We start from the raw sequence: 14953 nt of genomic DNA on the forward strand, positions 1-14953 counted from the left end.
TTATTTATTCTATTAGCCCTGTACTGTGGCTTAATTTGTTTCTGGGTACCATTACACCCCTAGCCGATCTATTATGCCTCCCTAAAAGAGAAACCTGCCTGTTTTTACTGAAAATAACTGATAATAACTAATGCTCTGTGGGTTAAACCTATGGATAATCCTGCAGCTTCTGATGCTCATTATATCAAGAAAATCCATCTGTCAAGTCATGTTGCTAAAGAGGCAGTTGTGGTCTTGTTTTGGCCGCAGTTTCAAATCAGAGCAAAAATATCTAGTTTGTTTGTAATCTCTACTCTAACTTTAGAGTGCAGCTGCCACTGGCGGAAGTGCTCGGTAGATATGATTTGTGTCGTTGTCTCCTTGCCTGTCTGAGAGCAGACTTGGTGGTTTGCCGCTTCAGCATCATAGTCTTTGTTCTGCAGCGTCACATGCTCAAGTTTTTTTACAACCACAAGAAACACACAGTCTAACACTTGGTTCAGTCAAACTGCCATAAGTCTGGGAAGCTTACTTTTACACACGGTACTTTTAGCCAGCTGCTAATGTTGTGCTGTTTTGTTCTCCTTTTCCCTCTGACAGACACACACACACAGACACACACACACAGACACACACCCAATACAGTTTTACTGATGCTGTAGCCTTTAACACCATTTGATCGAACGATACCCAGACTTCTGCAACTTCTGTTCTAATGCAAGACAAACCAAAATGGCTTTGTTTGGCCCTGTATAAAGGCCATGAAATGGTAATGGTCCCTCCTGTGTGCAGCATCAGACTGCCCTAAAGCTCCAAAGACTTTTTCATACGTCACATTGATTGGTTTGTATAAGGTCAAGTGTCTGACTGTGGTGTGTGTTGGGTTTTCCAAGTTGCCTTTCCTAGTCTTGTGCTGAATTTTGTCTCCCTGCCACAATTTGATTTTATTCTAAATCTGTAGTAACAGTAGACACTGGAATCAGCATAATTGGTTGTACCGTAGAGCTCGGCAACATATCAATATTTTATTGTTTTGTTATAATTATTCCTATTCTATCAACAGTTTGCTTTAATAAGTATATCAAGATCATCATCTGTTCTAAAATAGCACTGACCAAACTGTACATTTCATTACAGGAAGTTAAAAAATTTGGATTGGATGGTGTGCAACAAAAATATTCATGAAAGCCACTATTGATGCATTTTGTTTGTGTGTCAAAATTGATAAATCCTTTGTGTGGTAAAAATGTCCAAAAATCGCATTGCCATATTTGGGCAGTGGCTATTTTAATATCAGAATTGTATCGTATGAAATTTGTATTGACACAAAAATATATTGTGAAATCAATTTTAGCCATATTGTCCAACTCTTGTGCTGTAGTGGAGACAGTGGAGTAAGATTTTGGTACAACACGGCTTCTTTTTAAATTTTATTGTTTAATGAATGATGATACCATGCCTTAATGTTGTGTAATTGGTCTGAACATGAACCAGGTCCTAGTTTAGTTGAGTTGGACCGAGAATACCTCTTCTAGTCAGACCAAATGTTGCTCCTTTGGTCTGGACTGTGGTTCACAGCACCTTTCACACATACTATTTTGACTTGCACCAAACAATGAATGACTGCAACCTAGGACAAGACACTGTACAGATATCTGAAACAGCATGGGTCCTCTCCATACTGCTTTCCTTTTTACAGTTTAAACACACACACACACACACACACACACACACACACACACTCTGCACAATGACCCTCATTATACTCATCAGAGTGAGCTATGCAAAGCTGCCCCACTAAACCACCTCACCAAACACAAAAGGCTTGTTCATAGAATTTCACTTAAATCGTTATCTTTCCTCTTTCTGCTCTCCATTCACCCCAAATGCTATCGATTAGAGTCCCATGGCGTCCTAAGGCTTCTTTACATGTACACTGGAGCTACAAAGCTAACATGTAAAGGAAGTATACACCACACAAGTTAGCGTGTTGCTAACACGGTCAACTGAATTACTTTAACAACAATGTTTGAATCATGGAGATGGTACATTTTTTACAAATACAAACACGCCAGAGTAGATAAGTAGATTATGGCTTGTGGTTCTCTCAAAAATCTGTAAAGAACTATGTGGCAGTGATTTTCATATTTTGCACCTTTTCTTAAATGGAATATAAGGAGGTTATTAAATAAAACTTTAACAAATAATTGTTTTGTACAAGTTTGATTAAGCTTGACTCACTTAAAATCAACAATTCTTTTTATATTGCTGTTGTTCAAATTTGCTGTAGACAAATAGAAATTCCCAAAAGACGTAGGAAGCTTAATTCAAATTTAAAGCATTTCTGCCTTCTTTTTTTAAGTCACAACTTTGGAGATTTCATTGTACTGCGTCCATATTTGGTGGTGCCAGTTGTTCCTATTTTGGCACCTCCGCAAGTTAAAAAATTGATTAAATGATTAAATTAAACCGCAATTGAGAATTTAGAATCTTTTACATACATATATTTAAAGTATATGATGATTTTATTTATTTTTATAATATTTCCCAGCCCTTATTCAAAAAGCAGCCCAGTCTGAAACACTCCTCAAAAGGGATCCAATTGAAACAGAGCTCAGATATAGATCTTAAAGGCACAGGGTAAAGGAACGTTGGAAGATGGTTATATAGAAATGAATAATAACTGATTTTGTTTCAGGAATCCACTGAAAATATCTTATGTAGGCTCTTGGGCTTAGACTCAGGTTTTGAGATGGAGTTTTAAGCCCTGCACTGAAGCGACTTGCCCTTCCCTGTGAACTCTCCTAATGACCGACACTTCCTGTCTGCTGCTCACTGCGTCCTGTCCAACACCCGGTTTAACATGTGCTCTGAGGTAGTGTGATTACTCTGCTAGATAAACAGTGTGTTTGGGATGGGTGGGACGTCTCTGAGGATAAAGATTCTGCTTCCACTGAAAAAAAGCAGATGTTTAAAAACAAGCTCAGCTTGAACTGGAAAAATAGACAGAAAAACTGAATTTTCTTTGACTAAAAGACCTGATTTTCCACTCAGTTTACTTACCCCCCCCCCCCCCCGCCCCTTTGAAAAATAAAATAGGTAATGCACATACCATTTTAATGCTGAAAAGACATTGTAATGGAACAGTAAGGGAACACTTTGTGTTTCACACAGGTAATTCAAGTTAAGCTGATCAAAATATATTTGCAAATTTACTGCAATTGCGATAATTGTAAAAATACAACATATTTTACAATCCTACTTAGCAATATATATATATATATATATATATATATATAATATATATATTTGCTGTGTTCCATTTCTTTCACCATCCTCAGGAATCTAAAACATTATGATGCGTATCGTCTGTCCTGAAGTTTTTATTATTGTGCTATTTTTGCTGTATCATGAAGCTGCATGGTCATGCCTGTTTCAGAACATCTCTCTCTGATGTCCTAGTTGTCAGCTGGAGCTCTGATAATAGGCTGAAGTATTGATGATGCAGTGATTGTAAAAAAAAAAAAAAAAAAGAAAAATGTCAGAGCTAAATAGAGTCAGAGCGAAAAAGAGTCAAAGCTAAATAAAGCTAAGTTAATGCTGGAAGTGTTGGTAAATGGTCAGGTCGAGCAGCAAGTCATCCTGCAGATTCTCCATCCATTAGATCAGCTAGCACACTCTTTGTGTGTGTTTGTGTGTGTGCGCACCATTAATGAGATGAAAATGCACTGTGCTGGAACTAATGTTAATGTTGTCAACTTGGTCAAATCATCAGTCATTTTTATTTTATTTATTCACACTTTGATGAAGGACTGCAGCTTTTTATTCTGCAGAAACAGAAGACTTTTCTTCTCATTTATTCATCATTTCATTACCGGTTGCTACTCCCTTAAAACACTAATTTGTTTATTACTTGTCTCTGATTAATCTTTGTATTTATTTTGACATATATTTAACGTTTTATTCAAAAAGTAGCTTACAGTATGGCAGTATATTGCAATATATTTAATCATAACCCCTGTATTGTGATACGTTTCGAACACCACAGGGTTCGTACACTCATTAAAACCTAGAAAAGTCATGGAATTTGAAAATAGCAATTTTTAGGCCTGGATAAGTTTTGGAAAAATAAAAATACCCAGAAAGTTTTGGAAAAGTCACACATTTTATTATTAAAGATTGAGTGTCAATGTTTTTATCTGATTGATTTTAGACATACTGTAATCAAATTTTGAAAATCGTATAAAGGCATGGAAAAGTCATGAAAATGTATTGGTTAAAACATGTATGAACCCTGACACTATGTTCTTGCCAAACACAGATTTTCTTTATTGTGCTGGAAGAAAATCCTGGTTAAATTTCAGTACAAAATCATTACAGCTACCTGGTGTAGCCTGAAGAAGCCCCTTTACACATTTCCAGTGTTTTCAGCCTGGGATTACTCGTCACCAGGTAACCTTGCTTCCGCTAAAACAACAGCAGCAATAACAAGCTGGTCCAAGAACAAGAGATCACCCAAGTGTTCAGTCTCTAAACATCCTTACCCCAGATTTCACATTTTCTCAGCTGAAGATGAGCCGAGAAAATGGGTTAGTGTAATTAGGAGGGGTGAAGGAATAATTTCAGAACGGCTCATTTTATTCTCCATCCCCTACAGAGGATGTACTGTGAACTGAGGAGAGGTGGAAAAGAATGGCTGAGATGACAATGGAGGAGTCATTATAACAATGGAGGGGTCATTTTTGTTTACTTTGTGTTAGAACCACTAGTGTAACAGCAGGTCTGTTTATCCTCTTTCTCTCTGTCTTTGTCTCTCTGTCCCTCCTTCTCTCTCTCTGTCTCCCCTCCTTTCTCTCTCTCACTCTCTCTGCTACATACATTAGGTGTGTGAGCTTGCTACTGTTGCTCAGAAAAAGTCCTAGAGGAAACAGATATTTAATATACTACTGATTAATAAATTAATGATTATGCAGACTGTGTTCCTGCTTAGAGGTGCTTTTGCCAGCAGGTTTCAGTTTGAATATTCTTCCTCCAAAGCTTTACGGTGGAGAGCAGTTGGTGGAGACTTCAGTTACTGGAGCTGGTGGCTTTGAAGGAAGGCTGTGTGGCACATCCCCTGTTGGTATATGTGTCTGCTTACCTGGATGAAGCTGTCCTTATCTTTTGGTGTTGAATGATCTTGTAGGGTTAATTGACTTCTAAACTTCTGCAGGCTTAGTAGACGGGGCTAAACTTCTGTAGGGTTTATTGACTTCTAAACTTCTGTAGGCTTAGTAGGCGGGGCTAAGCTTCTGTAGGGTAAATTGACAGGTCTAAACTTCTGTAGGCTTAGTAGGCGGGGCTAGGGGTAGTTTGTTTGAATGATATATTGTCCCACAAATTATAGCAATATACGATATGACACTGATATAGTCATAAAATAATAGCACAAGAATGCAATAATTCTCTCGTAAAGAGCGATTCACTTTTAATTATTAAAAATCTTTTTCTTATTCTGTCTCTCTTTCCCTCATTTGTGCTTTGTGCTCCTGCTCTCTTCATCTCTGTCTTGAGTCGTATTCTCAGGCTGGGTCATTTTCAGTGACAGTACTGTACACACAGATTTATTCATGCTGGAACAGATGACATCCTTTACTCTCTCTTTTTTACTCTGTGAGGTGTAATGAGCTGCTCTTGTCAGGATTTAGCTGGTTTTAGTTATTTTTAGCAGCATATCAGTCTGGGTTTCTTCTCTTTTTTTCTTAAATCATAGACATTTGTTTTTAAACACTCATAAATGGAGAAACACATTTGAGATAATCTCTTTCAAGATGTTTTCTAGGGCTGTGTGTTTTCAAGAACTTGGCGATACGATACATATATGCATACAATACAGACGTTATATATATTGCAACTGTTTAAATAAAAGAAAAAAAAACTGTTAATTAATCTTAATCATAAAATCAGAGCAAAATAAATTTTAATTTTTTTCAATCAGAACAGTGAGCTCTGAAGACTAACAAAAAACAAAATCTAACAATAGAGATGAGGTGGTGGTCACCCTACGCTAGCACGAATCATAGTTTCATAATTATAGTTGCAGAGGGTTATCATGCAAACCATAATTTAAAAGTACACTTAGTAAGTATTGAATGACAGCAAGTGTGTAAAATGACTACCACAGTCTAATTTCAGCAAACTGCAGAAAGCTCCCTTCTCCCCAGACATGAAGCTCACACGGGTTTCCAGGTTGAAGATATTGTGCTGTTGTGTTCCATACCTGGCAAACAGGGTGATTTGGGAATGGAGATGCTATTGATTAAACTTAGCATGTGTTTCCTGAATATCTGATCAGACTGGATCATTTCATGAGTTGTTACAGAAAAAATAATACCTTTTCGTCCTTTAATGATTTGCTAGAAGATTGCATAAGGATTCTTGAACAAAGGTCAGAGTTTCTTCATAGAAACGGACAAGTAATTTTTAATTAGTGTTTCTGTGGTCAGTTGGGGGGGGGAGCAGAGGTTCCCTAAGGCCTGTTCTGTTCAGGCTGATGAGAGGACACCAAGTACAGCCTAGACTGTCTTGAACAGTCAATGCTAGTCTCACTCAAAGCTTATAGTTTTTCATCTGATAGAATGTGTAAGGGTGTTTTTATAGCAGCACTGTTTGGTATGGCAATTTAGATACAGGGCGTGCGATTAAATATATTACAATATATTTTGATATGCTGTGGTTGTTTTTAAAATTGTAATAGTATAAAAAAATTAACATCATATTTATTAAATCTACTAGGTCAGGTTTAAACACAACACAACACAAAATTAACCACTGTCTGCCACAATTTTTTACATTTAAGCCAATAATTAAAATTTAATGTTAAATTTTTTGGAAGTTGATGACAATATTGCAATACAAACATTTCACAGTGCAATACTGATATTTTCAATATTGTTTTACACTCTAGTAATCACACTGTGTGGACCAAAACAACCACACCAAGATCTGCAAGAGAAGCACTCCAGAGCAATTTGTTTGTGGAGAGAACGTGATCTGGCCTTAATACGACCCAACAATTTGTTGTACAATTATTGTGCTGCTTTTTGAACTAAACAGCTGTTCAGGTGCAGTTTAAACAGATTTATGACCCATATAATTACTACGGCTATTAACTTATTAATTCCTGGAGTTCCTAATAGTTCCTAATATTGACAGGACTTCAACGACAGAGGTCTATAAATGCTAAAGCATGTTTTCAGCTTTGTTCCCTGTGCAGCCTTTGCCATGGAGAGACAGCCATTGAGCCATTATTAATTCACTCACTCTCCTCAGAGTGACGCACAGCTCAGTTTACCAAAGAATGATCTCGAGAGAGATAAATGGAGAGAATAGGTGGAAAAAGAAAGATGGAAAGAAAGAAAGGCAGCAAATAGAAATAGAAATATGCATTTCCTAGAGGATATCCTGAATGATTGGACAGCTCAAGTGATTCCCCCAGGTTTCTGAGACATCTTGGGTGGTTGTTATGGTGTTGCTAAATGCCATCACACAGCTTTGAAGTTCATATGTTCTGTTGAAAAATAAGCATATTTAATGTTTTAGTTTTTTATGAAATTATCATTGGACAAATTCCAATAAGATAATCATAGAAAATAAAATAAAATGTGCAAGATAAAATGGTAATCTGTGACCTTTAGAGGTCTTGTTCAAATACTTTCTCCTAAAAATCAGAACATTGTTTCATTTGACCAAAGGTCCCAAAACATTTGCATAAATTTTGCATAAGCCTTGAAGTTCTTAAGAATAGAAGGGGAGAAAGTGCTGCTGTGCCAGATTTACTTTAGAATAGGATGTGGATTAACAAAACGACACCTTTTAGTAATTAGGCCAAGCCTTTTACAGCTTCTCTAATGTTTAATCCAGTCGTGAAAATATTTGAAAGAGTGACTTCCTGATAAGCTTAATCTTAAACTGAGTCGGCTTTTAAAAAGCTCTGTATGACGTTCTACTTTAATGAAGTTTGGATGCAGGGCCTTCTCTGAGGTTAACATATTTTAATTTTTTTAAATTAAAATCAATATATAACTGCTAGATGACTATGCCAGCTGCTTTTTGCATTGTTGACAATTGGATCCTTGGAAATGATTGAGTTACTTGAAATAAGACACAATTTGTTTAATGAACAGTATGGTAAATGTTCTATTCTGTTGCCTAATGGCTTATTAATGCTGTGAAATAGTTTTGACAGTTACATATTGGCCTGTCACAATAATTTATATTGACTATTGTATAATACATGGATATAACATTTATATAACATGGATATAATATTTTATTTATCTATTTTATTTACAGGATTTTTCAATTTGTAGAATTGCTTTTTTATTCCATTATATTAACATTACTTGTCGATCTATTGCAACAGACCAACCGTGTACCCTAGTAAATTAAGTCTGTTGTACTTAAAAGGAAAGTTTTCTTTTATTTCTCAGCTTTTCTGAAGTTCTAAAACCTGTCTCTGATTCCCGCTGATGCTACAGCCACTTATGGACAAGATTCCCACCCTTCAACACAAACAACCAATCTGCTTTCCGGTTGTGCGAGAGCAGGAGAGAGTTAAGAGAAAACTGTCCTAGATAAAGAGATCTGAGCAAGTGCAGTAGCTAAAACTAACCAAATGCCAAAGTGCATTATTGAGTGAATCAGTGTAAACTGATATTCACCTGAGTGTTTTGATCTCTTTACTAAAACAGATAGGGGCTTGGTTTTTTTTAATATTTATATTGGAAATATATATAGTTTTGACCAAAGTTTAATTGTAGTATTATTGTTCCGTTACAGTAGAATATGCAAATTAACTTGTTAAACCCTAATTATTACTGGTGTAAGCTGAAAAATGCTATATAAATATATAGTTGGGTCTCATGTTTCCTGGTGCTGGATGTGGAATTTATTCCTTTGGGTGTTCTGACTTAATAGAGTAAATTGTGGCCACTTTAGTTCAGTCAAAAATCATGACTTTCCTCTTGTTTCTGCCATTTGCCACTCCCTATTTGTTTCTGTGTGTGGTGTGCACATTCACTCAGGTCTGTCTTTAGGTCAGTGTTTCAGTATGCTTTAACACTCTGACCTCTCTGTTCTGGGCCTGTGATACAATCCCACCCTGAACAGGCTGTCTGTGCTGAAGAGTGATGGATGTGTGTAAGTGAGTTTGTGTCACTTTCATAAATCACTCTGCGGTGGCCTCAGTCATTACAGCCCAATCACCCTGCGCTCCTCTACCCAGAATGCACATGGAGAGGGTGTGATTTATGGAGGGAGTAGGGATTTGTATCTATATTACACATTTTATACACAGGTCAAAGTCTTCTACTTAAAGGTGGAAGTGAAGGGTGAAGTGTGAGCAATGACGATAGCACTTTGAATATTAAGCATTAATACTTAATTTGTTTCATATAAAACTGGGTGTTGTTGGGGGAGAGGGGGTTAGAGCACACAATATGTTGCAGTTCATGGTGGATGCATTGATCTTGTGTTTGACACATAGATTCTAGAGTATCATGGGACTGTAGTAAAATTGACCCCCTAACCAAATAAGTGATAAGTTAATTACATTTCTATTAATGTGTTTTTGTATTTCTTCATTTGTTATTTTTTTTCCAAATATCAATATAAATATTTGTCATTTTACTGCTTTAGATATCAAATACACTAATATAACTACAGAAAACTAAATTTTCAAATTGTAATAAGAATAGTCATTTATTCTAGTATGAGTTAGCAGTGTAATATGTAAAGTATGTGGCTATGTAAACACGAAGATTGGATCAGTATTAATACTGAACCAGGACTAGGGCATACCTAGTACAGGTTTTTGAAGACGACAGTTAAAAAGTGAAGCCAGAACGTCTCTTGCACCTTTTACAACTTTTAAAACTGCCCAATGTGGGTGAATAACATGATTAAAAATGTGATATCCCAATATGCTGTATGTGTGAAACAATTTTTTTTCTCAGAATAAGAAGTAGTTTAGTGTGTGTATGTTCACTGTGGACCTTTAGCTCGCCCTGCCTTACTGTGCCTCACTCTACCTTCAGCTTTGTTGTATCACGTGAACACAGGCTGCAGTGTGAGAGCTCCCTTTGTTGTTGCACACAAGTGTTTTAATGTGTTTATGGAGAAAACTCATATTGCAATAATGATAAAAATAGGATTTATAGCCTTAGTTCAAATCACCAGTTCTTCTTCCAGTTCTTCCAGTAATAAAAAAATACTATATGTCTCTTGAGCCACATCAATATTACTCTTTCTCTCTTCCTTTTTCTCTCTCTCTCTCTCTCTCTCTCTCTCTCTCTCTCTCTCTCTCTCTCTCTCTCTCTCTCTCTCTCTCTCTCTCTCTCTCTCTCTCTCTCTCTCTCTCTCTCTCTCTCTCTCTCTCTCTCTGTCCCTGTCTCTCTCTGTCCCTGTCTCTCTCTCTCTCTGATGGTGTATTATAGAGGTTAATCTGGGTTAATGGGCTGGGCTGTCTGGCGTCTGAGGGTGATTACAGTAGCTGTGAATAGTTCAGGTGCGGTCTCTTCTGGCTGTTTGAGAGAGACGGAGTTCAGAGGTCAGGTTGTGGGCAGTGTCTGTCAGTGTGTGTGTGTGTGTTCAGTAATCCAGCTGTGTACCGTGCACTGATATGAGTAGACAGATGTTTAGAAATAGGATTTAATAGAATTATTGGATTTGATGTTACAGATTTACTCAAGGCTCAGATAGGATAATATGAAACTGGAGAGGGTAATATTTTGGTCATTTTGCTCCTTTGGGTTTTATTTTTGTAGCAGATGTTAATAGTAGAAGTTACAATTATATACACAACACTGGCAGCATGATGTCTTAGCATGGTTTGCGTGTTTATCTTCCAGCACTGGGGTCTTGGTGTCTATGTGGATGGAATTTCCATATTCTTCCTGTTTTTCTGTTGGTTTCTTTTGGGAACCTGCAGTCTAAAAACGAGGACATTGGGGGCCTCACATATCAAGACTTAGACGTAGAATTTCTACTAAAATATTGCATACACTTAGAGCTGAAAAGTTCTGTATACTCAAAAAAATTAAATCAACTTCAAATTAAGCGCACTTGCACTCAATAACACAGGTTATAATATGCTAGTAAGCATAAAAAGGTTTTGATTACTCTTATTAGGATTTTTTTACTAATTATAAATTGGAGGATTTGCTTTAGTTTGATTTAGTTTTTTGTCTTCTGGGATATACTATATTAAACTATAAATTAAGACGCATGGCTAGTGCCAGCACTGCCACCTCTGTCATATAGATTGATCATTGCAACATGTTACACACATATCTTACATTTAAATAATCTAAGTGGATACATGTTGAATGATTATTTCAAGCAGTCAATGAAATTGTCTGAGTAATTGACTGATTTGAACCAATAATGGCTTACTACAGTGGGTGCGTGAAGGATATCTTATTTGCAATTTCTAAATGTCGCTAAACACATTTAATGCATCTGACTATAAGCATGAAATTTGACCCACTTTATTACATGACCCCCTGGTTAATTGGTTGCTCTAAATTCTTCTGATGTGTGTTTATGTGTGCGTGTAAACGAATAGGAATTTGTGTATGTCTCTAGAATCCCAATTTTTTATGGCAAATTTGTGGTGGATGTAAACTCATAATACCTTTACTGCAGGGCGTCAGAGTTTGTCAGTAACCTGAGCAACACGTTTACATAAATCAGGCTATAATTAGATTTTTGCTTTGCAACTAGACAATAAACTCACAGAATTAGATGTTATGTAAACGTCACATGAAATCGAAACTTCATGCAGCAGCTTTTTTTTTAACTTCTGAGCTGTAATATTAATATACATCAGTAAAAAAAGTTGAATCTTTAGTTCTAGCAACACCATTTTTACACTGTTTTCACACATGTGCATACTGAGAAATCTCGCTACCATTTTTAAGAAATCAGAATATGCTGTTGACAGCTGGAATAATAAGATAACTGCAGTAATTAGTTTAGAATCAGATTATAAACTGCATGCATGTAACTCAGTTTAAAGTGATATGTTGTTTTGACGGTGTGGAATTCGTGAAAAAGTCTGTTTGTGTAAAATCACTGTGGGCAATCAAGACCAATCAAAATTTTGTCTTAAAATTATTGTAAAACACAGATTTCTCTGAACAGTTTATTTTCAAAACTGTACTATGCTGAACATCAACATGATTTGTAAAGGTTAACTCTCTCTCTCTCTCTGTTTTTGTTCTTATAGCTGGTTGGAGGTCAGTTTGATCTGGAGATGAACTTCATCATCCAGGAGACTGAGAGTATAGAGTGCATGGTGGAGCTGCTGGATAAGTGTGAGGTAACATGTCAGGCGGAGGTGTGGAGTATCTTCACTGCTGTTCTGAAGAAGAGTGTGAGGAACCTGCAGGCCTGCACGGATGTGGGGCTAATCCAGCTGGTCCTGCAGCGCATAGACAGCACTGACAGCATGATCGCAGGTAACTCACTCGCACTGAATAAAATATTTGTTATTTTATTCAGATTTTATAAATATGACTTTTTTTTAATAATGACAGTTTTTCTTAAAATATTATGGAAACAATGACAGTATATTGGCTTGCTTACATATATTACAGACATTGCGATGTATTGAATCTTATTTGTTGGTTTTTACAGCCCTATGTTTACATAAGACTAGGGATGTTTAAATGAAAAATGCTCTGTATTTTAGATTACGTAAACAATATATAGGCTAAAGTAATGGGACATCATTCTGTGACCTCTGGTGAAGAACTAGAAAGTGACTAACACAATCTGTGGAGTGTCTAAAAGAGTGTACAGGGAGTGAAAACAGTGTTTAAAAACTCCAGCAGCACTGCTGTGTCTGATCCTCACATTAAAGAACAAGGTGAAAAAAGAATAATGTATAAAGTATGCAGAAACAGATACAGGACCCCAGTCTGTAATTATAGAGCTATAAAGTGCTCCTTTATGATCAGTAGAGCTGATAAAATGATAGTGGGTATAGAAACAAGAGGGTGGTCATAATGTTTTGTTTGATCAGTGTTTTTACTATTTCTCTCTGCTCACTGTCCACTGTTGTATTTCAGATCTGCTGGTTGATATGCTGGGGGGTTTGGCGAGCTACAGTATCACAGTGAAGGAACTGAAGCTGTTCTTCAGTAAGCTGCAGGGAGAGAAAGGCAAATGGGTAAGGCTGTTTAAAAACTGTCCTGATGATATGAGTTTGTCCCTTTTTTGAAAATATTGAATGTATGTTTTCTACATATTGCCATCCTGCAGGTTAATCTGTGAAAATTCTGTCTACCTTTTATTCAGAGGAGAAACTGTAATATTTTTATATCTGAATGAACAGACCTGTCCTCCTCTTAGCTATGTCTGTGTAGTCTGTACTGTAAGTGGGGCAGGAAGGTATAAAGCAGTTGAAATAGATTGTGTGTTGATGTGTTTTGCAGTATTGGGCTCTAAATTCAGAATTAAGGTCGATGGAAATTGAGGTGCTGCGCCATCAATCAGCACAAACAATCAACACATCAGACGAAGTGCCTCCTAGTTTCTCTATGTGGCACAGCCTGAGGGCACAATGATATAAAACACACAAGCTAGGATGGGACACACTAAGTGCATTACCATCTCTCGCTCTCTCTCTCGCGCTCTCTCTTTCTCTCACTCTCTCTCTCTGAATTCTCTTTCTCTGATTTTGCTTTTTATAGGTATATACTTGAGTAAAATGAACATGTCTTTTAGAGCATTTGTTTGCAGAAAATGGCTAACATAAAATGATGCAGAGCATTTAGACCTCAAATAATGCAAAGAAAACTAGTTCATATTTATAAAGTTTTAAGTTCAGAAATAAATATTTGGTGAAATAACCCTGGTTTTTAATCGTTTTCATGTATCTTGGCATCATGTTCTCCTCCAGTCTCACACACTGCTTTTAGATAACTCTATGCCTTTACTCCTAATGCAAAATTCAAGCAGTTCAGTTTGGTTTGAAGGCTTGTGATCATCCATCTTCCTCTTGATTATATTCCAGAGGTTTTATTTGGTAAAATCAAAGAAACTCATCTTTTTTTTTAGTGTTCTCTTATTTTTATTTTTTTCAGGGGCTGTATGTGAAGAGCATGTGATAAACAGTAAATGTAATGTGTAGTGTGTTTGTATAAATATTATTGCTGTTCTTTTCAAGGTTTAAACAAAACAAGAAATGAACTACTGGTACAGTTTGAGATCAATCCTTACCATGCAAACTATTTATTAAAAATCAATACTGTGTTTTTGAGGAATTAATAAAGTATCGCAGAATACATTATTGAGGTAGTTCGATATATCAACATTTTCATACATCCTTAATAATGGTTAGCTTTTAAAGGGCTATAAGGATGTAGGACTGCTATTGTGTAAAATAAAGCAGTAAGTGACCACTCCGACTCAATACTGCCTGAATGTTCTTGCTTTGTCTGTTGTTGGTTTCCTCGTTTTTTTTTTTTTTTTGCATCTTTTTTACATTTAGCCTTTGTTTAGTTTGTCTCAGTTCAGCCCTGACTGTGTGCAGCGGTTGTTATTAGCTCTAGAAGCTAGCTCGAGAGGTTTGTAGTTCTGTTCCTTTTACCTCAGATGACTGATATCTGAGCTGGGAATGACATCACACCTGAGTTGACTGTGTTTTCGTTAAACATATAAATATCAGATATCATTGTTTGCATTGCTACAGGTTAGCATTACACCAGTTAATAATGTAATATGCAGTATTTTTGCACATTCAAACAGCATGGAAACATGTCTACAGATTATTTAATGGGACACTAATTGATAGAAATGATGATAAACGGTATAATAATACTGCTTTTACTACTGTTGATGTGCAGGGCAGCATGGATCTTGGATTCTGAACTTGGCTTTGTTAAGGCTCTCACAAGTTTCCTAGTAGAAGAAGTCCAGTTTAAACATA

The 14953-nt window shown here is 36.4% G+C and overlaps 1 protein-coding gene across 4 annotated transcripts in view; it reads left to right on the forward strand.

The window, feature by feature from the left end:
- lrba (LPS responsive beige-like anchor protein) overlaps positions 1–14953 on the forward strand; it is a 273015-nt gene that overhangs the window by 14638 nt on the left and 243424 nt on the right. For all 4 annotated transcript variants that reach the window (XM_049472639.1, XM_049472641.1, XM_049472642.1 and 1 more), the window contains exons 2-3: positions 12248–12479; positions 13092–13192. In XM_049472639.1, the coding sequence (XP_049328596.1) occupies positions 12248–12479; positions 13092–13192 (333 nt within the window). The remainder of the gene's footprint in view (positions 1–12247; positions 12480–13091; positions 13193–14953) is intronic.

This window comes from Astyanax mexicanus, chromosome 25 (assembly GCF_023375975.1).
Source record: "Astyanax mexicanus isolate ESR-SI-001 chromosome 25, AstMex3_surface, whole genome shotgun sequence".
Classification (NCBI taxonomy): domain Eukaryota; kingdom Metazoa; phylum Chordata; class Actinopteri; order Characiformes; family Acestrorhamphidae; genus Astyanax; species Astyanax mexicanus.